The following is a 26,198-nucleotide window of genomic DNA, read 5'->3' as shown; positions in this document are numbered from 1 at the left end:
AATCCCTGTACCCTTCACAAAGGATCTGTCTAGTTTATGCCTGTTCTAGAAGCATATGAGGAGGATACAGCCAGGCTTATAAGCAAAACCATTTCATTTTGGGTTATTCTCCCCAGATGTTGCTATCTCCAGGGCCAGTTTCCAGACTGCTCCATTTTGAGGCTATGACATCTCCATCCTCAAGCAGATCTCTAAAATGGGTAGCACAGGATAGAACAGCATATTTCAGTTGGAAGGGATGGATCTGGTGAATCACCTCTTTTCACTTGGAGGAAAGTGTGTGATGCTGAGCCCTGATGCAGGCCAGCAGGGAGACTCTGCCTTGGCAATGTCAGCTCAGTGTGGAAGTGTGGCAAGCACCTGCAAGCAGGCATGGGAATACGAACATTTTGCACTGTTGCAGCACTTGGCATCCCCCCACATCTCCAGGCATGTGTGTTAGGATGTCTGATGATGCTAAGACCATCTGTCTCTCCTCCCTAGGCTGAGATATCAGAAGCAGTATGGTCATTGCCTCCCTAGCAGCCATGGCCCCAAGCAGCCCCTCTAACCTTTCAGGCTACACTCACAGGGTGACAATTCCTGTGACACTCCTTTGTCCCAGGAAGGTGTCCACTGTGGACAGAAAGGATGGGCGAAGGGGTTGAACCAAGGGGTCTGGAGCTCCAGCTGGCTTGGGGAGTCAGGACTGACTGCCTGTGGAAGGAAGATGTCCTTAGCCTCCTGCTCCTCTCTGCCCTGTCCCAGCTTGTCAGTCCTGCTCCTCCTAGGCAGGCAGCTCTGGGAATGTGTTTCCAGCCAGACCAGACTGGGGACTGTGGGGTAAGTGCTGGGGTAGGAGTGGGGATGTCAGGCAGAGGCCTCTGTAAAGACACTGCCAGTCTTGATCAGAGGAGGATGGTGCATGCCATTGCCCCAAGGTATCGGAAGCCATCTCTGCTCCATTTACAGGACTCAAGCGCCTGAGTTCCCCGGGGTGGCTGTCCTCTTACCATCAGTGCTCCAGTTTTGGACTCAGTTTATAACCAGATGTTAGGCCGAATTTCTGTTGTAAAGGTAAAAACCTCTGGTACCAACATGCCTTGGGCCGCGACCTCGCCGTGGGCTTTGTGCAGGCAGAACGAGCTCCTTGCTCACAGCAGCGGGGCAGAGTTCAGGGCTGCCAGCCCAAGCTGCCCCTGAAGAGGGTTGTCCTCGCTTAGCCCCCTGCAAGCCGGCTGCCTCCCCTCACTGCCCACCTCCACACTGCCTTGTCTGCTCGCTATGCCAGCCTGGCTCACCCTGCTCTTGTCTCCTGCTTCGCCCGGCTATCAACCGACTGCCTCCAGCTTAGGTGGTGAGCTCTTCCAGCAGTGCTAGGGCCTCCAGGGACAGCAAACAGAGAGAGTGGGCACAGTGTCACTGTATGCCAGGGGAAAACCTCCCGCTCCCTCCCCATTGTGAGTTAAAGAGCTGCCTCCTTGCCTGGAAAGGGCCCACTGACCAAGGACAGAGCTTCTCCATAGCCCTTGGAGAGCAAGGAGGTGTTAGACCTGTCTGGGGAGAGCACCAGCCCCACAAGCATGTGGGGGAGGAGGACTTGCTCAAAAATGGACATATTCTTGATTGCTCAGCTGCTTTGGGGATTGATAAATCTGGCTGCTGTTATTGCAAAGCACCTTGGCATGTTTCAGGCTGTCCTCTCCTTCTACAGACTGACAGGCTGCAAACTGCCAGGGAGCCTGGAAAACCTCTAAATCTAAAAGGGGACACACTGACTGTCCAAGACAAACACATCCTGCCCTGTACTGAGGCTGCAGCAGGGGCCAAAACTCCCCCCATGTCTCCCAGCCATGACAGGAGGAGGAGAAAGAGGACAGCACCTTACAGGATGGGTTACACCCAGCCTTCGTGCCACTCTGAACCATGGGTGACCCTCGGGGACACAGCCACCTGCATCTGGGAGGAGGGACTGAACCCACCATGTTTGTGGTTCCTCTAGTTGCAGGCTTTAGCCTCTGAGTTGAAGGCGGGTTTCACAGAAGCGATGCAGGAGCTGTCACGGATCCAGCATGGCGAGTACGCCCTGGAGGAGAAAGTCAAGAGCTGCCGCTGTGCCATGGAAGAGAAAGTGGCTGAGATGAAGAATTCTCTCAACACATTCAAGGTAGGAGGGTGACCCGCAGCAGGGCTGCATACCTGCCACGTTAGCTTGGGTGGCACGGGGCAGAATTCCCCTGCTTTCGTCAATACTTCCTGCTTGCAAAGAAAATGAGCTGGCAATTGTTTCAGACGTATCTGAGGCACTTCCTTTGGCTATGTGCCTCCGTGACTACTCCAGCCCAAACATAACCCATGCCCTGGCCTGTGGGGCCTTCTCAACAGGCCATGAGGCAGTGCTGTGAGCTACCCTGGGCACAAGCAACCCTTGCTCAGGGCTGCACAGGCAACAAGCTTATGGCCTGTTCACAGGCTGCTGCTGGGCCACTAGTGCCGTACCTCTCCCTGGGTCAGGTCTCCTGCATTTCCTAAGTAACCCAAGCCTCTGGGGAGCAGGGAATTAACACAAAACCCTAAAGCCTTTTGAACCTGCATTCCCACACTGCTGGGAGGAAGAGCTGCCTGGTTTGATCCAGCCCAAGAGGATAAAGGCTTCATGTACACTTTAAACCAGTCAGCATCTCCATGCAGAAACTGGATGACTGCCTATGAGGAGATGGGCAGAGGAACTTTTTTATTGTTTTTATCATAAATCTTCCCCATGGGGTTTTGCTGAGTCAGTAATACCTTGTGAAGTTAAAAAGGGCTGCTTACTGGAAAAGCCCATTACTGATGCTGTGACAGGGAGACATGGATAGCACCAGGCAAAAGCAGCCCTGTGGTCCCAGACGAGCAAAGGAGAAAACAAGAAGTGTAAGGGCACACGACAGAGGTCTCAAAGCAACCAGAGGCAGGGTTACACAGAGCACTGTATGAGGTAAAAAGGGGTTTTAAAATCCAAATACAAGAAATTATGCAAGTAACAGGAGAGGTGAAAGCTGCTCTCTCTGGCTCATGCCCATGTTGATTGCCCCATTGAAGCCATCTCCTTGCTTGGGGAAAATCCCACGCCTTCAGTTTACAAAGAACTCTATAGTCTCTCTCTGCTATCCTGCTGCTCACACTGATGAAACCAGCAGGAACTTCATGCATCAGAGAGCTCTACATCTGAGTAAAGCTTTGTGGAAACCACCTGAGAGAGGATGTGCTTACAGGGAGGTTATGAAGGGCCTCATTTTCTTAGCTGACTAAAAAGTCAGCTCCAAGGCCTGACTGGCAAAAGCTTATACATGTGAGTGATAAAACTGGGATCTGAACCAAGTGAAACACATGAATACATATGCTGGAGAACTGCATAGGGAAATGTGTTTCATCAGGCCCACCTCTAAATGCCATTAAAGGCAGGAGTCCTCCCAGTGCTTTTAACTGGTGGTGGATGAAACCCTAGGTCTCCATCTCCCACCAGTGCCTTAACCACGTGACATCATACTGGCTTGGGTGAGTTGCCTGTAGTTGAATTAAGGATTGCCATGCAGTGCATGTCATGTATTACACACACTGGACTTGCAAAGGAGGAGTGTCTCATCACAGAGCCACTCTCCCCAGCACCCTGAAGCATCTCTAGTGCATGCCAGCCAGCATTCAAAGCAGTGCTATGAAAGGCTGATGGGCACCCTGGGAATGCTGTGCTTTTGCCTGTTTCTCAGGAGGAGCTCAGCGACGCAAAATCAATGATTGAAGAAATCAGTGCCAAGCAGGAGGAAATGCAACAGAAAATTGAGCAGCTGCAGCAAGAGAAGCGTCGTGAATCACGGAAAATGAAAGCTAAGTAAGGGCATGAACTCCAGGGCTCTGGACGTGCTCATTAGCAGTGGCATCTGTTTTGTTCATTTCCTTGTAGCTTAATGTCTTAATCTTTTCCTGGATGGACATGTGTATCAACCCTGATTACTACTGGAAGCTCTAGCCTAGTGGTGGCTCCTGATGGTGCAGCCATGCTCTGCTTTCCTGTCACCAGCCTTTTCTTCTCTGAGCAGGGTCACACAGGAACATGTCTGTGTGCTGCTGGACCACACTGTTGCTGTGATGAAGCAGACAGCTCGTCCACCTTGACCCTGATTAGCCTCCTTCTAAAAACTGATTTTTGATGATGAGTGTACAGCTGCCTTGATGCAGACATTTTGCAAATCTAGGCTAGCCCCTTAGCTAATTAAGCCATTTAATTAGATGAAATATGCTCTGCAAAAGAGCAGATCTGAAATAACCTATAGCCAGTGGTAGTTACTTCCAAAACATTTTTCATGAACTACATCAAAGCCAACTCCCACATAGCCATCTCCTTTCCCGGTCTCTCCTGGAGTTGTCCTACTTTTGACTCTGTGCTTGTACTTACACTATTGTCTGCCACAACTGTAGGAGCTTCACCTGTAGCATTCATACTTTCCAACTGTCTCATTCTTTGTATTTGTACAGAAGAGCACAGAAGGATGATCATGGGTCACAGACAGTGCCTACACCTCTCCAGGGCAGCCCATTTCGATCCATTAACCTCCCAGAACCTGTGCTGATCAATGAAGATTTTACAAGTCTTTTACACAATGTGACTTACGAAAAAGGTAGGAAATAGAGCGGGCAAATGCAGTGCCTTCCTCAGGGAAAAAATCCAGAGAAAGGTCACTAGGGTAAAAGGACACCAAGTTTTTCTCAGGTTCCAGCAGTACAACAAGACAACTGGGGTGCTCCCCCCAGCAGCACTGCTCCTGAGTCTGTGCACACACCTTAGCAGTGTCTCAGGATAGCAACCTCAGTGCTGGCTCAGATTCAGAAGATGCTGCTCTGTGAACACTGTCCCAAAATCTTCCTTGTTCAACTCCCAAACATTTGTGAAGGTTGGAATCAAAGAAAAGGTGTTGGACCAGAGCATTCTGTTCTATGATTAACTTTGAGGGTCTAAACCAGTCTATCACACTCTTGCTGTTCAAATAGGAACACACTAAAACCATACACATTTAAAAATTCAACAAAGGCAGAGATTTGGTGAAAACCATATGCTGTTTTCTACTCTGTTCTGCTCAGAATCTGGTCAGTCATGGCTCCCCTCTGTCCTTCTCTGAGCAGGTATGTTAGCCCCCTCCCTCACATCCCTCTTGCACATCTCTCACCCACTTCTCCCACTGCGCCTTTCTTTCCAGTCGTCTCACCCTCCACTCTTCAGTAAGCAACTTTCCACCCAAAAAGGCAGCTGCTGTGTCAGGCCTCCATCTTCTTGTTCTGCCTGCTAGGTACCTTCCACCCAACATGCACCTTCTGAGCAAAGACAAGCCGAGACTACTGATGTTCCTCTGCAGTCATACAGCACCAAGAACAGCAGGGACGCTACCTTAGCCTGCCTGCAGGTGCTACTGAAACAAAGACCGCAGCAAGAGCCACAACAGTAAAGATCCTCCTTAGCAGAGCATCTAACACAGGTGTTTCCATAGCAAGAATGTGAAAGACTAGAGGATCTAAGCCTGTTGACTAGGCTTGGCAGGAGGAAGCCTGCTCTACAGCTGCCTTCTCTTGTAAAGTTTCTCTTTGTTCTTCAACAGTGTCCGACACCAGGATCATGCCAATGGGAGAAGGAAGTGTGAAAGTCGTAGGAGGTCCAGGTAGGAAAACATTGAACTCTCAAAACCCAGTAGGGCAATGGTTCAGTGAGAGTGCTTGCTTCACTGCATTTCAGGGAATACATTTCACAGGAATGTCTTCCACTTTGACATGTGCCTTCATTTTCATAATTGCAGCTGAGAATGAGAGCAAACCTGCATCCTGAAGTGCCAAATACCTGACAGAAGACACAAATGATTGCTATTTGGCAGGAAAAGCCTTTCTGTTGCCGATCTTGCAGGTTCTAAGTGCCTTTGCAGAAGGCAAGAATTGAGGCTTACTAATGTGGCAAAAACCAAAGAGTGTGCCATTTTGCCACTTGGGAAGAGATGATCTTTGCAGTGATCGCACACCGGTAGAACTGGTGAGGTGTTTGTTCACCCTCCAGCGTCCAGATTCCTTGTAGATGTCTGAGTAGTAACAGGAATTTTTCTGGCAAAAATAAGAATTGTTCAGAACTAAAAGGGTATAGTTAGGGGAAACTAAGGATTCTGGCCAGCAAAAGGACACCTGAGAACAACCATTAGGTGTTTGCACTGTTCACTAGAAGCACTCAGTGTTCTGGATGGCTCTTTTGCTGGAATCCACTTGAAAATAAAAAGAACAAAAGCTATGGAAAATGGTTTATTAAAACCCAAATTAAAAGCATTTGCATTAAAGCAAGTCCATCTCTAATGCACCTGCACCCTCCCCTATTTTCTCTGTGATTTAATAGCCTCAGACTGAGTCCTGCTGCTGCAGTATAATCACGTCACACTAACAAAAATTTTAAGAGCTATGAGTCCAGAGGAGGGCCACGAGGATGATAAGAGGGCTGGAGCACCTCCCGTATGAAGACAGGCTGAGAAAGTTGAGGCTGTTCAGCCTGGAGAAGAGAAGACTGCGTGGAGACCTCATAGCAGCCTTCCAATATCTGAAGGAGGCCTACAAGGATGCTGGGGAGGGACTCTTCATTAGGGACTCTAGTGGTAGGACAAGGAGTAATGGATTTAAACTTAAACAGGGGAACTTTAGATTAGATATAAGGAAGAAGTTCTCCATAGTGAGGGTGGTGAGGCACTGGAATAGGTTGCCCAGGGAAGTTGTGAATGCTCCAACCCTGGAGGTGTTCAAGGCCAGGCTGGACAGAGCCTTGGGCGACATAGTTTAGTGTGTGGTGTCCCTGCTCATGGCAGGGGGGTTGGAACTAGATGATCTTAAGATCCTTTCCAACCCAAACCATTCTATGATTCTATGACAGTTTACATCCATTGCAAATGGCGTTTAAATCAAAATTATAATAATACTTCCTGTTTCTACAATACCTGCCATATTACCAAGTATCCCAGACCCCTGAAGTGCAACCATACTTGGAATATATGCTTATTCTTTTCAAAACACATCTGATTTTGGACCTTATTTGGCCTGAAAATAAATGCTGGAAGAGTGCAAACCTTGTTCTGCCAAAATGCTTGCCAACTGCTCTTCTGTTTGTAAATTAACAATACAAGGCTATAGCCCTTGTGAAGCGCAGAGGATGCTTCTAACTCTCCTCCCAGTACTTCACAAGGATGCTTCTAACTCTCCTCCCAGTACTTCACAAGGATGCTTCTAACTCTCCTCCCAGTACTTCACATGGCTGATAATGCAGCTTAGCTGCCTGCTGTAGCATAAACCGTTAACTGAGATGTCAAGATCTATTTAGCTGCTTGTCATTGCAGGAGCAACCATAGAGACAGACGACAGCCTGAAGCCATCTTTGACAACAGAGGGGCAGTCGAAAGTGCATCTGCCATCGACAGTGTGGAAGCAGCCGAAGGATACCAAGGACTGGGGAGATGAATACATTTCAAAAGAGCAACCAGAGAGAGGGAAAGACATGGGCCAGAGCAGATACAGCTCAGCTGACATTATATGTGAACCCTCTTTGGCTGGTAAGGACAGAGTGGAAAACTCTGGCTAGAGAGGCTCAAAGCTGCATTCACATCTGGTGTGAGCTGGTCAGTAGTCAGCTTGTACAGGGGGAGACACAAAAGCCAGTTTCTCCTGGTAGGAGGGAATGTCTCAGGGCCTCAGTCTCCAAGACTTCCGGCCTTTATATTTGCTGGTCTGTGCTGTTGACAGAATTGCTCTGCACCCAGGACACCGATTCTTCTTTCCAAGACCTGGCAGGTTTAGAGTACTGATGGGATTGTGACAGCGCAGTTGCTTAAGTGGGTGAAAAATACAGCTTCTCATTCTATGGGAAACTGGATGTGAATCCCCAGTATGAGTCGCTTTGCCTTTGATTGCTTGTTTTGTTTTTCTTCAAGAAATTGGTATTCACAGGGGAAAACACATTTGATTTGGAGCTTTCTTAGCAAACTGTGCCTCCAAGTCATGTCTAGGGCATGCTGTAGCATCAGGCTAGAATTTTGTATTTTGGGGAAAGGAAACACACAAAGACAAGACATTGATATCACTTTTTGACAGTTTCTCCTTTCATGATTTAATGTCAGATCACAGGTCTAACATGAGGCTGCCCTTGAGGTCAGCATTTCCTTATTATTAAACTTAACTATTATCTTCTGGAAGCCAAAAGGCAGAACATCGCTTTGGAGCTGCTGGAGTCAGAAAGGAAGTATGTCATCAACCTTTCCCTAATCCTGAAGATCAAGGCCACATTGCAAGGGCCAGATGTGAAAAGGAGCACCAAAGAAAGAAGGTATTTGATTTAGTGTGCTCTCTTTTGAGTTTTTTTTCAGTTGACATTCTTTCTGCATCATACTCCCTCCCACTTTTCTTTCATCTTTGAACACTTAGAGCTTATTTCTAGTTGAAAATTGGAGGCACTGGAAGGTTTTTGCAGTGATTAAAGACTTTCCTGCCTGTCCTTGCATTTTGTCTACCTTGCATCTCAAGCCATTTCACTACGACATCATTTCAGTCTCCTTCTGAGTCCCATCAGTCTCCTGTTCTTTTGCATGCCTCCCACATCCAAGGAGTCATTTGACACAAGTCCACCGTGGGACATGTGGTACATGGGTTGATGTAGACTTATTAAGGAGTTACATGACACACAGAGTTCAGACTGAAGCATGATAGTCTAAAGTGAGTTTTTATTTTCACTCTTTTTCCCTGGAACTTTTCCATCTGGCAAAATAATTTGGTATTTGACATCTTCACTCTGATTCTGGATGAAATCATCATGAAATGACAGCAAGGCAGCAGCAGATTTTGACCAGTGCTGCATCAAAGGGTTGGCTTGTTAATGGGCTTGACAAATGAGACAACATACAAAGCTGGGGAGCTCTCCTCCTAGCACTCTCTGGGATGGCTCAGGACCATGGACCTCTTCATTAGCCACAGCAGCATGGCCTTGGGCTTCTTAGTTCTGCAAATTCTGGTCAGCTACACAATGCACTGGAGAGTCAGCCTAAGAAACCTTCAAAACACTGTAATAATAGCCTACCAGAGAGGGTACCTACATGTATGTAACACCCAAAACAGGGCTTCCTGGTGCAGCTGAGACTCCAAGAAAAGTAGTTAAAAACACCTGTGTTTGAAGCACTCATGAATGCACACTTCAGCAGTGCATGCTTAGGGCTGAGCTTCTGCTCTGTGTAACCAGTCTGATACAGTCTCCCTTCAGTTTCTTCCCCAACTCTTTGCGGTACCTGGTCCAGCAGCATGTCGACTTACTTCACGCTCTGCAGGAGCGAGTCCTGAGCTGGCCACGACAAGGAATTCTAGGAGACATCTTCCTGAAATTAACAAATGATGAGGTATGTTACAGACCTCTCTGGACTCTTCTGCTATGAATCATGGCGTGGTGCTGATGGCCCACAGGTGGGCCAAGGTACATTGCAGCAGAGGGGCTGTGCTGTGAAGCTGTGGCTAGGGTAAGACCTTTCAGCCAGCCTCCTTTGAGCAGAGCCCCAGTGCATGGCAGCCCCTCTGTTGTAGCACTTGGTTGGTCAGGGAGCCCACATGCCAGGCCCACCTGTGGGCATACAGCCACACAGCACAGCCCTATAAAACATGAGACCTAGACTTGGTTGCAGGAGCCACACAGGAGCCTGTATAGGTTGGATGTCTCTATTCACAGCAAGGGTGTGAAGAGTGTGTTTCTTGTGCTCCCCTTGCCCAATACACTTTGCTCATATGATAAGTCGATGGGTAGGCCCCTTATCCTATATAGTTTCTAGCCCCAAGTAAAACAGTACATGCTCCTCAAGGTGAAGGTGTGCCCAAGCCCTGGCAACCAGTGGGACCTCTCCAAAAAGGGTGTGTAAAACTTATCTGATGCTTTATAAATTTTAAGATCTTAACTAAGAAAAGCTTCTTGCTCCCCAGTCTCTGTACCTCTCCCATCTGCTATAAAGCTTTACAAACTGTGCTCAACAGCTGAATTAATTTTATTAAACAGCCTTGAGAAAGTCTCAAGCCCTGAAAGCTTCACACAGTTAGCAGCTCTGCTGTGCTGATGAGCTCCCAGAAGTAATAGTGAAGAACCAACAGTTTCACATTCTGACTGGCTCTGTGACCAAAAATCTCCCCTAACTTTCTTTGTTCTTTTCTTCTTTCTTTCTGTAAGAATAATTTTCTGGACTACTATGTTGCTTACCTGAGGGACCTGCCAGAATGCATCTCTCTGATCCATGTGGTGATCCTGAAGGAGGTAAACTTCCTGCCTGCTTCACAGACACATATGGCAATATGCAAGCCTGGATCTCTTCCTGTTATGCCTGCCCAAAAACCAGCTCCTCTGCCAATTCACTCATTCTGTTACCAACTACCAGTTTCTCAAAGGTTGCCATGGCTGACACGCACCTACAAAATGAAGTTTTAATGTGCTCATCACTGTGTGCAACCAATGATGGTTTTGCTGTGACATGAAATGTCACAGATCAAACCTCCCAGAAAACTTGTCTATACACATGCTATCCCAGTCAGTGTCTCCCGGAAAATGGAGGACTCATCCAAACAGGGAGACCAAGAGTGAGGCTGTAAGTGCCTCAGAGAGAAAACAGCCTCTACTGTTCAGCTTCAGTATCTGATCTCACACCTTTGATTCTTAGTTTAAATTAGGAAAGTTAAATATAAAGGTAGTTTTAAAGTATGATAACTAAATCACGCTAGATCGTTTCCAAGACATCCTAATTTATAAGTCAATCAATTCAATTTTGTTCAATTCTGAACAAGTGTCTACCTGAACTTCCAATGAAACCTAACTAGTGGACATTAAACATAAACCCCTACTTAATCATGCTGGGGATATCTGTGAGGGACACTCAACTTAAGGAATTTCACCCTTAGGACTAGGATTGCTGGTGGAAGGAGTTGCAAACATCCTTTCCAGAAGTAAGATGAAGATTGATGTATTGTCACACACAACTGCCACTTGATTGGTGTGCTCCTGTGAACTGTTATAAGTACTTACAGCATAACTACTAATTAAATCCCAGAGACATTTAGAAGCAGACATGTTTTATGGGTGGGAAAGACTCTGAAGTTGCTTTCTCTATTTTAGGTAGAAGAAGAAATCAAGTCTGATCTCTACATTCTGTTCTTCCATATAGTCCAGCGAATCCCAGAATACCTTATTCATCTACAGGTAGGGCCCCGGGATGGAAACTGTCTTGTTGAACTCTTATCACTACACGTGATTTTAACTCAGAGTTGGTATCCAGGCAGGAACAGGTACAGGGCTTCTGGCTAACCCAGACAGCTCTCCGAAAAAAACCCCAATCTTTGAAAGAGAAAGTCATCTGAAAGTGGGTTATTTTTCATCATTTTTACCTGAAGCTTGCTTCTATTTGCCAGTTTTTCCACTTGGCCTGACAGAACCAACTTCCATCCCCTGGAAGTCAAAAGTTCTGCTGCCTGCTGCTCTGAGAGAACAGAAGGCCAGAGATGGGGCACACGTACTGTGAGCTCTGACTAACCCCTGTAACAGAGCTGGCTTCTTTGCTGAGTGGTCCACAGGCCTGTTAGCTGAGAGACTAAGAGGGCTAGAGGCTCCTCAGGCCCAACAGCATTTCCTACAGACATCTTGCTGATAAAAAGAGTTCTGGCTCACAGGAGGATTATGTGAATTGTACTAACATGTTCCAGGCAAATGACACAGAAAGTAAACCCTATAAAAACAGAGATCAGTTTATTCGTCCAGTGCTTAACTCAACCAGTGTATCATCCACACATCCCATGGTAACATTATAGTGGTTACTTGTGTATACCAGGAGGCAGACCCCATCCAAGTCCCTCAGAAACTAGTGCTGCCTAGAAAAGGTCCCACCATGCTACCACAGAGCAGTGCCATGGACACTCCAGAGCACTGGTCCCAATAGTACCTTCTCAGAAAGGGTTCAGAGACACCCTCCAAACAGCTTGCTCTCCTCTATGCCCCAGAATGTCCTGAAGTTCACGGACCAAGAGCATCCTGACTATTACCTGCTGCTGGTGTGTGTGCAGCGCCTCCGGGTTTTCATCTCACACTATAGCCTCCTCTTCCAATGCAATGAAGACCTGCTTATACAGAAGAGGAAAAAGCTGAAGAAGTAAGCACATCAGCTCATTCTATCACCAGGGAAAGGGAGGTGTGGGGAAGCCTGGAAACATGAGGTTTAGATCCAGGCGAGATCAACAGGCACTTGCTCTGTTGAAATAAAACAAAGCTCTTTGCAGACAAATGCTGAAGAAGGCCCACCATTGGCATTTGTGCTCCAAACTGAGGTCAGATTTGGGGTGGGCCCTTCTGTCTAACTCTGAAAGTGAAAGGAAAATCAGTTGAATCCTAAACATAGCAGCCATGTGTTTCCTGGGAACATTTGATTCTTTAAGCTAATGGCAAAGTCATTCCCCAATGGGAGAACACATAGGACTTAGCTGCTTTGGCAGTTTGAGGCCCTGATGTTGCCTGAAGCACTCATAGGCTAAGATTGAAAGAAACAGTGTTATCTTATCTTACTGTGAGAGTGGGGTGGGAGAAACAAAAGCCTCCCATAACCTGTTTGAGATGATCTGTGATAGAAATGACCCTGAATGTAGATTCTCAAGTTGTGGTTTGGGAGTTCCTTGAAATCAAGACTTTGGACTAAAATCAAAATCTGTTTGCTTTTGCTCCTTGTGATGATTCACTGGGGAACTAGATCAAGATCAAACTTCAAGAGAAGCTGCCGAATATGGAGGGTGGTAAAGGGGTGGTGCAGATCGCTGGGGAGGGACTGCTATCAGGAGAGACATTAAGCACAGGACAGAAAGCAGGATGCCCTGCTGACTGAGACAGATTAGGTGAAACAGGTTCTTCCTTGGGGCGGGAAGAGGTGAATGGGAATATTAAGGTCCCTCCCAGCCCTGTTTTCTGTGATTCTACATGCTCGTGCTCATTCCCTGCCTTATTTCTTAGCACGACGATGGATTTCTCCTCCCTCAGGTCATCCCTGGTGAAGCTGTACAAAGGTCTTACCTCCCAGTGTACGAGCCAAGAGGTTTCTCCAACACCCAGTGCAACATCTATCCGGGACAGCGGGATCCACTCGGAAGAAACAGTACAGTCATTCCCACCAGCACCTTCCTCTGGCACCACAACCCCGTAAGCCTATTGTCCTAGTAGAAGGCATTCAAAGTAACCTCTCTCCTCGCCCATACTATGCCTATGACCCTAAGCAGTTACAGACTGGCATTTCCAAGATTACTCCCTGTGGATGCATAGAGAGATGAAGGGCTGGCTCCTTCCTGTTATCCACTACCACATGGCTTGTAAGCAGGAAACATTTCAGAGGAAACATTTCAGAAACAACCCAGGGCTGTCAATGTTCTTGCTAGCTGTCTTAAGAGTGTACCAGGGAGGACACGTATTTGTGTAGGCCTGGCAGTGATGTGCATAATAAGACTCTGCGTTATTCCCTTCAGCGTTACAAGAGTTAGAAAACATGACCATGGTCTCAGACTAGCAAAAAAAGTACTTTTCCACATAGCATGTCACTGAACAATGTGACTCAGCATCACAAGATGCACACACAAATGGGTTCAAAAAGACATAAGACACCCAGCAATCTTTAGCCATTTCTAGCTACTGATGTGTGCCAACCGAGATGATGATCAGAGAAGCACACTAGATTTGCCTTTTTTTTTTTTTTTTTTTAATGTCAGCAATTTGTGGCTGTTCCACTTCCTTACATCATTTGACACTAACAAGAAGAGTTTGGCTTCATGATTCTGAGTCCCCCCAAGCAGCAGTGTTACTAGACCAATCCCTAGCCGCCTCCTCACCCAGGCCAATCTACAGCAAGAGAATGAAAGTAAAAATCCAAAATGCTGATGAACAGGAGAGGGATGGAGCAGTTGGCTTCTCATCTCAGTTTCTATTTATTTCATGGTGTACAGTACACAAGTCAGCCAAAGCTACTGGATAAGCAGTTTTACCCCTCCAAGTTTGCTCCTGTTAACCCAACCAAGCAATTTCTGTTAGAGGTAGCTCTGTTACTGTTCTCCAAGATATGAAAATACCTTCTAGCCTTAGAAGCAAAAGAATGGGGCTGGGAGAGTGAGGGGGGAGGGAGGCTTGTCTTGCTGTGTCTGAGTCATCCTTTAGCATTCCACCCCCTTCTGTTTTGTTTTGTTTCTTATTTTTAAGGCATTTGATGCCCCAGATGAAGAAACCCCAGCCAACTGTGATGGAGAACATCCAGGCTGTAAAGCCCCCTGACTGGGAAATGGAAAGTAGAAAACATGAGAGGCCAGAGAACATCCTTGCATCCTCTCAGCTCACAGAGCAGGAACTCAAGGCTTTGACAGCCCCTTTACAATCCATCCCTGAAATGGAGTATGAAGCACCACCAGCTGATGCAGTGGGAAACACCGACAGAGCCATCAGGACCTCTGTGGAGCTGCTGCAGGACGCAAGAAACTTCGCACCAAGCTATGAAGAGTTTGACTACCCCGGGGAGGTTTTCACCCTGCCAGGCCCCTATGAAGATGATGCCTTCCAAAACATCGCTCTCTTTGAGAATTGCTCCCCGGCCTCTTCCGAGTCCAGCTTAGACATTTGCTTCCTTAGGCCTGTTAACTTCACATCAGAACCAGAGAGGACAGATCATGCCTTACAGCCATTGCCTAAGAGCTGCACTCCTGTAAGCAGCAGTACTTACAAGCGTGAGATGTTCCACAGCAAAGGCAAGCAGCTGAGCAGGTCCCTGAAGGAGCTGCCGAGGAGCGCTGAGGGTGTGAGCACCAGACTCTACAGCACGCGGAGCAGCAGCGGGAGCCGGCTGCAGCAGAAGCAAGAGAGGAATGTCCAGCCTCACATGATCTCAGCCTCATCTCGAAGCTCCCAAAGGAGCTACTTCCCCCCACAGAGAGGAGCGGGTGAAAAACAGAGCTTTTTGGAAGTAAGGAGGCATAAATAGCAGCAGGAAAAAAAACCACACATGGTGATGCAGAAGCAGCAGAAGGAGAAAGATCTGAGATGCAGTTAGGGCAGAACATGCCAAAATAGCTTCCAAGTCCACACATTCAAAGTCCTCATCTGCATGTACGTGCCCAAGGGAGGTACAAGACAGCTCCTTTTCACACACATCTTCCCCAGGGACAAGCATGGGCTTGAGGCACACAGCTAGCTGAGTGACAGCTAGAACAACCTTGAGACAAGCTAGCCTTTCATGTGTCTCTGGCTGTCACCGAGCTTCCCCCACAAGTAAATCTTGTATCTGATCAGGGTCACTAAGTATGTGCAAAGCTGTTCCAAATTAGTGCTATAAGGTGGCATCCAGTTAAAAAGGTGCCTTTCTATCTGCTGTGAGGAGTGCTGGGCTAAGAAAAGCAATGGATTTAGTATCAGATCCTCACCCAGTGTAAAGAAGCATGATGGACAAACTCAGCCTTTACACCACCAAGGATCCGGTCCATGGGTTTCATTTCACCTGTTTGTCGCATGGATCATAGACCCTTCTTAAAACCTGTGTGAAACTAGAAAGAGCCCAGCAACATTGTCTCTCAGGTGGGACATGGCAGATGGCACTCCTGCCCTTCAGGGACACCACATCTTGAAAGAAGTATTTCTGTAGTCTGCCTGTTCAGAGTCAGCTTTTAGCTGTCACAGGCGGGGGGAAGACGTCCTTCACACTTCCTGGGGAAGAGGCTGAGGTACTTTGCTGGTTCTCTTAGTGTTGCGTGGAGAAACACCCTCCTGCTAAAATGAGCCAAGATGCAGATGAGGCTGTAGATCTCATCTGTAGCAGGTGATAGCAGGCGCTACATCTGTAGATGTAGCAGGTGATGATGGGAGGATGGTTCCAATAGCCTGACTGAAAAATCAGCAATTAAACACTTAAAGAGAAGTGAAAAAAGCCTAGTGAGTGAAGCAGGTGGTGGATGGCTGAGCCAGGTAGATGAGGCAGACAGATAAAAGCCATGGGAATACAGCTCGTGCCCCCTCGTCCTGTCTGTGTCCGTTCTCTTCCTGAAAAAGGAGCCTGTGAGTCCTGTGGCACTGACCTGCACAGAGCTATGGCCCACAGCAGGGTGCAGATGTGGAGCTAGTCCAGAACTGTAGGACACATTCTCCCCATAGAGCAAAGATCACTGTGGCAGTGGTAGGCAGAACTGGAGAAAAGGGATTTGTCCAGAGCATTGCTGAGAGGAACCCAGCACTCTTCCTAAAAGGGGGAGAGATCTTTTAGTGGCACATTTACCACAAGGTGTGTGTGCTAATGAAGCCTTCTGCCCCACAGATATATAACCAGACAAGCAGCACAGCAAACAGAAGAGTCTTTCACACCGTATCAGCTCAAGAAGCCTGAAGCCTCCCTGCCCTAGGGTAAACAGCTCATGAGCAAGGAGAGGGTGGGAAGTTCCTTCAACTGCCCATGCTGGCTTGCTCCCTTGTTGGCAAAACAACAAGGGGCTAGTAAGCTCCCCCTAAACAAAAACCTTAGCAAGGAAGGCTCCAGTTCCCTCTAACAATGCTTATCTTTCCAGTCCTCTGCCAAAGCCTCAGAGCCAGCAACAAGCTCTCGGCAGAGGTAGCAGTGCTGCTGAGGCCTGAGTGACCTGTTGTCTCCCAGCCTTGCCAGCACCTCCTCACCCACCAGGTCCCTCCTAGCACAGAGAGAAAGAGAGAAGGGGACAAGGATGTGAGGTTGCAAATGCTGGTTAAATTGTCTTTTCCCTTTTAGGAGCTCCATGCAGAAGACAACACCAGGTTCTGCCAGAAGGATGACAATGAGCAAACATCCTTCAGCGACCACAACCCGCGGCACGAGCCCAAGGGGGGTTTCCGGAGCTCCTTCCGCAAGCTCTTCAAAAAGAAATAAGCAGCCTCAGGAAAGGCAGGCCACAGCCTAAGCGCAACAGTGCTTCCCCGGGTCCCCGAGGGTGGAGACAGACAGCAAGGCCCCAAGTACCCCTTTGCTAACACAGTAGGTGGCAGGGTGGGGGAGAGGAGACTGTCACAATTGCCTTACAACGCATCCTGCTCTTCCTAGCACAGGGCAGGGCCAGGCTATGGGTTGAAGTGCAGCTCAGCCAGCAGGTCCAATAAGCACAGGAACTTGCTAGCTTACACCCCTGCCTGACTTAACTTTCTTCAGAAAGTTTTGGAACGCTTTGGCCAAGTCCCACTATCTTCTCCTCCCCCTCATCCCCCAACGCTGCTTGATTTGCCACACATCTTTGCTCTTCCAAGTTCAAGCCAGGTCAAAACTGGGCACAGAGTTTGACCCCACAATAGAGGAGTTACCTTTGCAGCTTTGGACTCCTGGCCAGAAGTCTGAAATTCCCCTTTCCCCTCCCCTTTCAAAAGAAAACCCAAACAAAAAACTCCAACCCACCACAAAAGATGTCTTCCAGGACACCAGCTCACATTACCCTGCTGTTTGAGAAGGTCTAAGTGGAAGCACCTTGGCTTTGTACTGTTTCATCAGCAGCATCCTTTCTTTTGGACTTCCATTACTCCCCAAAATCCTCCTTCACCTTTTATGCAGCATGTTGTTTAATTGCCTCCCGCTGCATGAACCTCTGCTTCTGCTGTTGGAACCGCCTCTGTCTCCAGGCAGGTGATGCAGGCTAAGCCCAGGGCCTGCCAAAAGAGATGAAGATTCTTCTCCACCCTATCCCCACTGAGGATTGATGCAGATACTGACACAGTCAACCTGTAATACACCTGAAATACTCTTTGCTAACTCTCTTTGGCCTGATATCACCTTATAAGCCCCATCATGTGCAGCACCCTGCTTTGGAGCAGTTCTAGCTAAAACTGAGGCATCAGGGCAGGACAATCAATGGTGCCCCAAAGTCACAAGCTCTTCTTCCTGGGCAAGAATCATCCTCTCACAACAAGGCCACATACACACCACCCTCATTGCATCTTGACATGACAAATGCTCAGCAATGCTGTTCTCTGCAGAAGACTATAGCTTTTGTTAAAAAGACAGTATGAAGAGAAACATAGCCCTCTGGTACAATATCCATGACACAACTCGGCAGCAAGGCACTGCTGGCACACGGCTGTGGTGTTAGCTGAAGTTGGGGGATGCTGAGGACAGTTTCAAGAGGAAATATGGTTTTACCACCTTATTTTGGCACTCATCATAAAGAACAGCTTCACCTGAAGAGGTTGTGAACTGTCTCTCTGGGGCCAAGAGCAATGTCTCAGGGGAAATATGCAAGACTGTGAGATTAGGGGCTTGGGATTCCAACAGGATTGCAAGGGTGACTGAATCTGGTGCCAAGAGCACACATCGTGCTGCATGCAGTGGCAGCAGTATGGAGATGTCGTTGGCTAACACTGTAAGCTTCCCCATAATGTTGACTGACCTGCAACTACCAGCCACTTTCCTCCTCTAGTGGAGGTGAAGGGGGGTGTGTGAAAAAGGTCATCCACCTAAGACAGACAAAATCCATCCTTTATCTCAATCAAAGTTTTCTGAACATTCCAAGGAAATGACCAAAAAACCCTCAGAAATTAGAATGTTTTAGCTGACACTGGCCCCACAGATTTTACTGGACCTAAAATGGTTTCAAAAAATCCACTTCTTACAAAGAGGAAAAAAGTATCACACAACCCCCCCCCTCTCAGCTTCTGGAAACTATTCTGGGAAGATTTCTTTTTAAGGTTTTTAATGACAAAACCCAACTTTCATGTCTTTCCCTCTTCCTCAAATTCTCACTGAATAATAAATTCCCTAGCCCTTCCCAGTCAGGACCAGTCCACACTGACCAGCCACCACATCACAAAGACACTCCCTAGGACTTTGCAGCTTTCAGTAAGACAGTGCAGGGCCAGAATAGAAATATGTAAGAAGAGGCAGATACTTTTAACCAAAGCATCAACAAAACCTGTTTGTTCTGCAAAAGAAACAGCCATAGACTGACCTGTTTTTTTGTCCATGGAACCAGAGTTAATATGGAAGAGCTTCCACCGTAACACACCGATGCAGTCAAGGGCTCTGATCCTTGTGTCTTTGGTCTCATATATAATGACACTTATTCATAGAATAAATTTGCTCCTCACTCTTGTCAGGCAGATGCTGGGACAGAAATGGGATAAAAAGGCGAAAACCTACGTGGCTAACATCTCCTGGGTGAGGAAATCCTTCCAAAGTGGCAGACCATTGCTTGTAAAATGCACGTGGATTTTAGCTTCTGTTTTAGTGATTTAAGGCATGGTCAGAATTGATGGTTCTTTCTTTCTGATCCTGTATGAGTTCTTACTTCTAGGCCTATATTTATCATTTGAGATGTCCTTGTACCTGCTCAGAATCTGCAAATGTAAATAAGATGAATGAATGATGCTTAGCACCACAAACACCTCTTGGCAGGATCTGATCCAACTTCACCTTTAGTGTATGTGTGTGCTCTGGATTATTTTTCTTCCTGTGCCAAATAAATGTTGCTTTTAAATAATGCTCTTGTCTCTTTTGCACCGAATCAGCCATAAGGCTGCACCCATTCAAAGAAACACATTTCTCAGGTCCCTTCCTGAGGCAACATTACTTAAAAAAATCCTGTTCCCCTGCACACAGTCATGTGAGAAGACTCTTTCAATACATCTGGTTCCAAGACTCTTACCCAGCACTCAGCTGACTTGCTTTCTAGGCTTCTCATCAAGATCCTGTTGTTGTTGAAGCTCACTGTTGTATTTCTTCAGCTCCTTCCTCCACCTCCTTTATTCCTTCTGCCTCTTCTGCTGCAGATGCATGAGCTTCCACAAAAAAGTCCCATGAGCACATACACCACTGTAACTTCAACTATCCAACTCTAAGAGATCTTAACATCTTCCAGTGTATCACAAACATCTCTCACATACCAAGTTTTTACAAAAATTTAATTCCATTTCTCACACTATCTTACCTTTGCCACATTCTCAGCAGGTCCAAAGCAATGACACCACACACAGGGACAACTCAGCTTATAGTGCTCACACCTCCCCATGCCACGCAGCACCTGCAAGCGTGTTAGCATTCCTCCTACTGCTCCATAGCTCTCTACAGCAACATGCCACTTGAGGACAGTGGTCCCAAGTGTTCCTGTTTGCAGTTGAGTCAACACCATGATTTGTGCACTGTATGACTGACCCATTCTGCTGGGCTCCAAATCACATTTAAGTTATGTTCTTCAATGTGACCATTATCACCTGTTGTGAGTATCACATGAGTAAAGCACTTTTATTCTCAACCACAAAGATGTGAAACATCATTCCCCATTTCACAAAGGGAAATGGAGATCTGCTGACATTCATGAGATCTGTTGAGTTGCAGGATCCATGTGAGGCCTCTCCTCCTAGCTGAGCAACCTAACCACTGGATCATTCCTTTTCCCTGGTCTGCCTTGGCTGCACAATAGCACAGACAAGAGTGTACAGAAGAGAGGAGAGACAGTTCAGAAAGTCTAAATTTAAGGAGTTTTCCCTGGTAATACACTGATGAACTAGTAACTTGGATGACACTGCCAACAGTTTGCACATCACAGTGTTTATATCCAAAGAACAGTAACCTAAACCACGGCTCCTGTAGCTTGAGGGTTTTTACAAAGCTCCTGGAAGCCAATATTTAGAGATCTTCACTTTTTCTTCTTTTTGCCAAGAAAATGTTTCAAAACTACGCTGTTAAAGACATCAAAGAAGGAATACAACTAATATCGTTAAATTTCAACATTTAAAATTGCCATTCTTGTTCAGATCAGAACACCATCTGAAATGTAACAACCACACTAAAGGATCAAGGGGCACTGCAGAAAACATTAACAAAGGTGATTTCCATCATCATTCGACTAACATCATCTCTAGTGACACAGCTTTCCAGGATGCTGAAATATATTCTTCTTCCGAAGACAAAATGTGACAGAATTTTACTTTGACCCATGAGCCATATTAACTGAAGACGAGACACTTTACACTTCACATACATACTGTAGTGGAGATTATAGAGCTTCTTTTCTTCAATAACTGCCATGCATTACTGTCACAGTATTTTCTAGAGTTGAAGAGCAGTACACAGGTTTATGGATAATCCATGTCATGATACTTATACCAGTACATGTTCCATCATGTATATTTTGGACATAGTAACCTTCTGTAAAGATTCATATGTTTAAATTTTTCTAACAGATGTCATACAGGAAGTGTGGGAAATTTTATAATGCATAATAATTCACTTTCGGAGTAAAAGAGCTTCTAAAATATTACTGAATTATTACTTTGCAACACATGCCAGAACTGACTTCTCTTTCGAGTCTGATTACTAAAACAGATACACTGAACTAGTAAAAGCATGTACCACAATGTGTGCTTTTGTCTCTTTCATTGCTTAACTGAAAACCTGATTTGTCCATTTGCCTGTGTAATAATTTAACGTATGTCAGCCGAACATATCTGTATCTTTATTTCAATTAAATTAAAAACAATCTGCAAGTATATTTATGCAACGTTCACTATATACACATGATTTATGCAACTGCAAGGCAATTCTATGTATGCTGATTAATCTATTGTTAGTAAAACATGACAACAGCTATGGAAGTTGACAAGTGAGTGCTCCTTTTCACAAGTGACTGTTTTCATGGCGTGACTGAAAAAGAATAGCTACTAGCCATGAAATGGATTATCAGTAAACCTTAAAAAGAATGTGAACATAACCTAGCAGAGATTAACAGTCTTCTAAATGTAGTAGTATATTTACTTCAGATGATAGTGCTGCTTCTTAAAAGAAAACTTGCTGTCATCTTAATGATGTAAGACTTTCATCTGCTCTATCTAAAGAAAGCAATAATTAGACATTATGCTTCCTGGCAAAAATTTATTTTTGAACTGGCACCATAGTATTTCAGAAAATAATAATAAAGTACCTCTTTGGTGAAGCCTAGGTACCCCCTACTACTCATTGTAACAACTTGTAAACAGGACCGCAATACAGTGCTTTACCTTAATTCTAGCTCGGTTAGGTACCACAGATCTTCCTCACAGTCCTTCTCATAATTTTAGGAAGGTATTTTAAAGCAGGGAGTAAAGCAAAGGAAGATTAAGAAGGATATAAAGTTCCCTGTTTGAGATTTAAAAAAAGTGCATAATGTTTTAATTCCAAAAACTGTGCCACTGTATGGAACTGATGGATACAAGACTGTTTTCCTTCCTGTACTGGACATTATTGATCATTACACAAACACAGTCTCTGCTCATTGGCCAAAGAAGTCTCTCAAGTCTCTTTTCTGGTACAATCAGTTGTCCAATTACTTTAGAACAATGTCCTGCATACTAAATCAAGAATAGCAAGTTAACCATTTTTTTTCCCACTAGAATGTCTGCTTTTGCAATTCCATTTCTATACACTGCATTTCCAATCTATTGGAGAGTTTTTAGTGTTTGGCATACACATCCCAACTCCTTGGCACCACCAGGTTCAGTGCATCCATTGCCAGCAACAGACGTAGCACCAGGAAAACGCAACTCCCAGTGCAAGGGATAGTTCAGGAGGAGTGGGCATTCTCCAGCAATGGTGGTCCGTCTCGATGCATCGATGGGTGTGTGTGCTCCCTTTTGTAAGTTTTTGGAGGAAGCTTTGGGATATGTTGAGAAGTGCTTTGTCGTGGAGGAACAGGTGGTCCAGCAACAGAATGGAGGTCCACATCTTGTGGTATCAAAGGTGGTGATGGAAGATGCCTCCGTGCTACATGTGGAGAAGGTGTCTGAGGGGGAGGGGGAGTAAACGGAGATGGACTGTTTGGGAAAAAAGTGTTACCAAGTTCGCTTTTTCTCCCCAGTGGTGGAGGCTGGAGGTGTAGTGGTGAGCTAGAGAAAACATCTGGAGTTCGCACAGGTTCTCGTGGTGGTAACACAGGAGGGCTTTCAGGGGGGTCAGAGATGCAGGTCCGATCAGGCACTGAGTACCTTGGTGAATACACTTTAGAGGTTGGTTGCCTAGGAGGGATTGCTGGTGGGCTGTCCAGGTGCACAGAAGTTATCTGAGGTACACAAACAATTAATTCAATACAATTTTAAAGTTGCATTAAAGAACAGGGCCCTGCTGTGAAATGGACGCAGAGCTTCTGCCCTGCAGATTGCTCTTATGCAGTCAAAGAGGTGGCACAGCAAGCGGGTGCAGAATGAAGACGGGAGTAAGGAAGCAAAAGGAGTGACAGTGCCCTAAAAACATGTTTCTTGGACTGATGTGGAGAGAAAATACACAGACTGAAAGTGCAGGGGGAGAGCAGGGATTTATCAATACATGGGTTAACAGCCAAGGATGGAAGGAACCAAGATGCACAGAGAGGGACAAAGGCAAGGGAAAGAATGGTCAAAGCAACAACTTCAAAGTTATAAAATGAGGAAAAGGGAGATGCAGATGATGCTAAGGAGGGGGAAAAACAAAAAAACTATGCTCAGAAGATGGAATTAAGTCAGAATTATTGAAGGAAACAGCTCCCGAGTGGCAGACCAGAGTGAGAAGGTAATTGGTCTCCAACACCCTATCATGTATACGATGTTTTCAGTTACATTTTGATAGGAACATGATCTATTAACTCTGCTCTCAGGACGGTCACCTGTAGTCTGAAAAGAACAACTTGCTGGAGCCACATATAAGCCCTCTTCAAAGACATACATGCTCTGAAGTAATTTTGAGTGGGATTTTCAAATCCACTTAATTTCCACTCAAAGTTACAAACCAGCTCCCATTGAAACCAAGAGACATTTGACACTGTCTGCAACAAAGGCTGGATCAGATGCCACATGCCAGAAAAATGCAAAAGGAAATGCAGCAATGACTCAAGCAGGCAGGCAGACAAGACAGGTAATCAAGAGGGGAATGAAATCACTAGGCATGACAGCATCAGGGTCAAATATTCTAATGAGATGTTTCAGGGACTGAGGTGTGTACATTACTTTCCATCATTACTACTCTTCAGTTCTTTACCCCAGTCATACACCTGAAAATGATACTCTGGGACAATTATCATAGAGGAAACATCAGCCTGAAGCCTCAAGTCCCCACAGGCAATGTAAGAGCCTGAGCGTAGCAGACCAGTAGACAACAAGAGACATTTCTAACCCTAAATTTAGGTCACATCTGTTAATTTTCATCCATTTGGGATCAGGACATGAGGCAGAGCTCTGAAGGCTTCAAATGTGAAACACATGACTGCTAACTCTTTCACATACAGTTCTTCAAAAATACAAATACTATCTTTAAGAGTTACTCTTTATCATACCCTGTCCTCAACTCGCAGAAACAAATGCCCTTTTTTCTCCTTACTTACTTTTGATGGGGAGGATTCAGCTGGGGCAGACTCTGGTCGTCTTCGTGGAGGAACTGGAGGAGGGACATGAGCTTCATCTGAATTTTTGGTGAAGTTTATGGATGACACAGAAGCAGATCCTAGTGGACATAAAAAACCAATCCTGATCATGATGAACTTTTGTTCAACTCAGTATACTGCCTTTACTGCTGCCAATAAAGGTGTCATAAATAAGAAATTGCTCATAAAACCCAGCATGAGTCAAGAAGGTATTAAAGACAAACAACAAAACAAACTTCTAACTTGCAGCTTCCAAACTGCCTTTCTGAGTTGCAACCATCTCTGTGGCCACCAATTCCTGCACAATCTTAAGTAATCCTTGAGACCAAAAGCTCACCACAAAGTTGTTCTCATATGAGAACAACACTAAAACAATACCCTGAACCTGCAGTCGATGGGCCAACCCAATAGTGAAGAAATACCAGAGACCTGGCTTGGACACTCAACAACGCCACTGCTCTGCTAAGCAACTTCTGCTTTTAGCAAGTCATTTCACCTCCTTGTGGCAACCAGCTGAACACAGGACTAACCTTGTACTTCCTTTGGAAGCCCTTGCACATGAAAGCAGGCTATGTCCACTGTTAAGAATGGAAAGCACACTATAAAATATGAGTTTCCTTGTATGTTGGTGAAGACAGAAGAAAAATAGGTGTGGATGGGTGCTGATGGATCTACAGCAGGGATATACCGATTTTAAGTTCTGCAGGAAAACCATCTATGTGCATTGAAACCAATTCAGAATGGCAGAGAGCAGAATAAGGCATCTACATACATTCATTTTTATTCTCATTGTTCACCATTAAACAGATAGTGACCACATATACATGCAGCAGCAAATCCCACAGGTGTTTGTTTGAGACATACACAGGCACTACAGATACATCTCTGCCTTCTTGTTTTGACAGTTTCTCTACAGACATGTAACATAGAATCACAGAATGGTTGGGGTTGGAAAGGACCTTAAGATCATCTAGTTCCACCCCCCCTGCCATGAGCAGGGACACCTCGCACTAAACCATGTTGCCCAAGGCTCTGTCCAATCTGGCCTTGAACACCTCCAGGGTTGGAGCATTCACAACTTCCTTGGGCAACTTATTCCAGTGCCTCAGCACCCTCACTGCAAAGAACTTCTTCATTACAACTAATCTAAACTTCCCCTATTTAAGTTTAAAGCCTAATACCCCTTGTCCTACCACTACAGTCCCCAGTGAAGAGTCCCTCCCCAGCATCCTTATAAAGCCCCCTTTCATATACTGGAAGGCTGCTATGAGGTCTCCACGCAGCCTTCTCTTCTTCAGGCTAAACAGCCCCAACTTTCTCAGCCTGTCTTCATACAGGAGGTGCTCCAGTCCTCTTATCATCCTCGTGGCCCTCCTCTGGACTTGCTCCAACAGCTCCATGTCCTTTTTCTGTTGAGGACACCAGAACTGCACACAATACTCCAAGTGGAGTCTCATGAGAGCAGAGTAGAGGGGCAGGACCACCTCCTTTGACCTGCTGGTCATGCTTCTTTTGATGCGACCCAGGATATGGTTGGCTTTCTGGGCTGCAAGTGCACACTGCCTCCTCATGTTGAGTTTCTCATCAATCACCACCCCCAAGTCCTTCTCCGAGCAGGGGTTATACTGTGGTGTGATTCAAGGTATTTGGAGCTGGCTGTATTTGTCTTGAACCTGAAATATCAACCAGTGAAATAGTGTTTGTATACACCATAAAGGCCTGTGGTTTGAGTCTTTGTAGCATGCTGAGAATTAGGTTTTATGGTGCTGGGCAATTATTTATGTTTT

General features: G+C 45.9%; 2 protein-coding genes across 2 annotated transcripts in view; one reads left to right on the top strand and one right to left on the bottom strand.

The window, feature by feature from the left end:
* Positions 1-1,029: 1,029 nt before the first annotated feature.
* Positions 1,030-16,943, top strand: ARHGEF33 (Rho guanine nucleotide exchange factor (GEF) 33). Its single transcript, XM_010022968.1, has 14 exons — positions 1,030-1,056; positions 1,982-2,146; positions 3,726-3,847; positions 4,492-4,634; positions 5,607-5,666; positions 7,365-7,577; positions 8,218-8,347; positions 9,275-9,407; positions 10,220-10,303; positions 11,156-11,239; positions 12,034-12,182; positions 13,058-13,216; positions 14,261-15,014; positions 16,800-16,943. The coding sequence occupies exons 1-14, from the start codon at positions 1,030-1,032 to the stop codon at positions 16,935-16,937; spliced, it is 2,361 nt and encodes a 786-aa protein (XP_010021270.1). The 3' UTR covers positions 16,938-16,943.
* Positions 16,944-22,095: 5,152 nt separating this feature from the next.
* The window catches only part of LOC104412300 (son of sevenless homolog 1-like), a gene marked incomplete at its 5' end in the record, with an annotated part of 9,881 nt that continues 5,778 nt past the window's right edge, over positions 22,096-26,198 (bottom strand). Inside the window, 2 exons of the mRNA XM_010022969.1 lie at positions 22,096-23,079; positions 24,373-24,491. Coding sequence (XP_010021271.1) covers positions 22,585-23,079; positions 24,373-24,491 — 614 coding nt within the window. The remainder of the gene's footprint in view (positions 23,080-24,372; positions 24,492-26,198) is intronic.

This window comes from Nestor notabilis, unplaced genomic scaffold (assembly GCF_000696875.1).
Source record: "Nestor notabilis isolate BGI_N333 unplaced genomic scaffold, ASM69687v1 scaffold30669, whole genome shotgun sequence".
Lineage (NCBI taxonomy): Eukaryota > Metazoa > Chordata > Aves > Psittaciformes > Psittacidae > Nestor > Nestor notabilis.
Note: the sequence above shows the minus strand (reverse complement) of the source record. Positions and strands in the feature narration are given on the sequence as shown.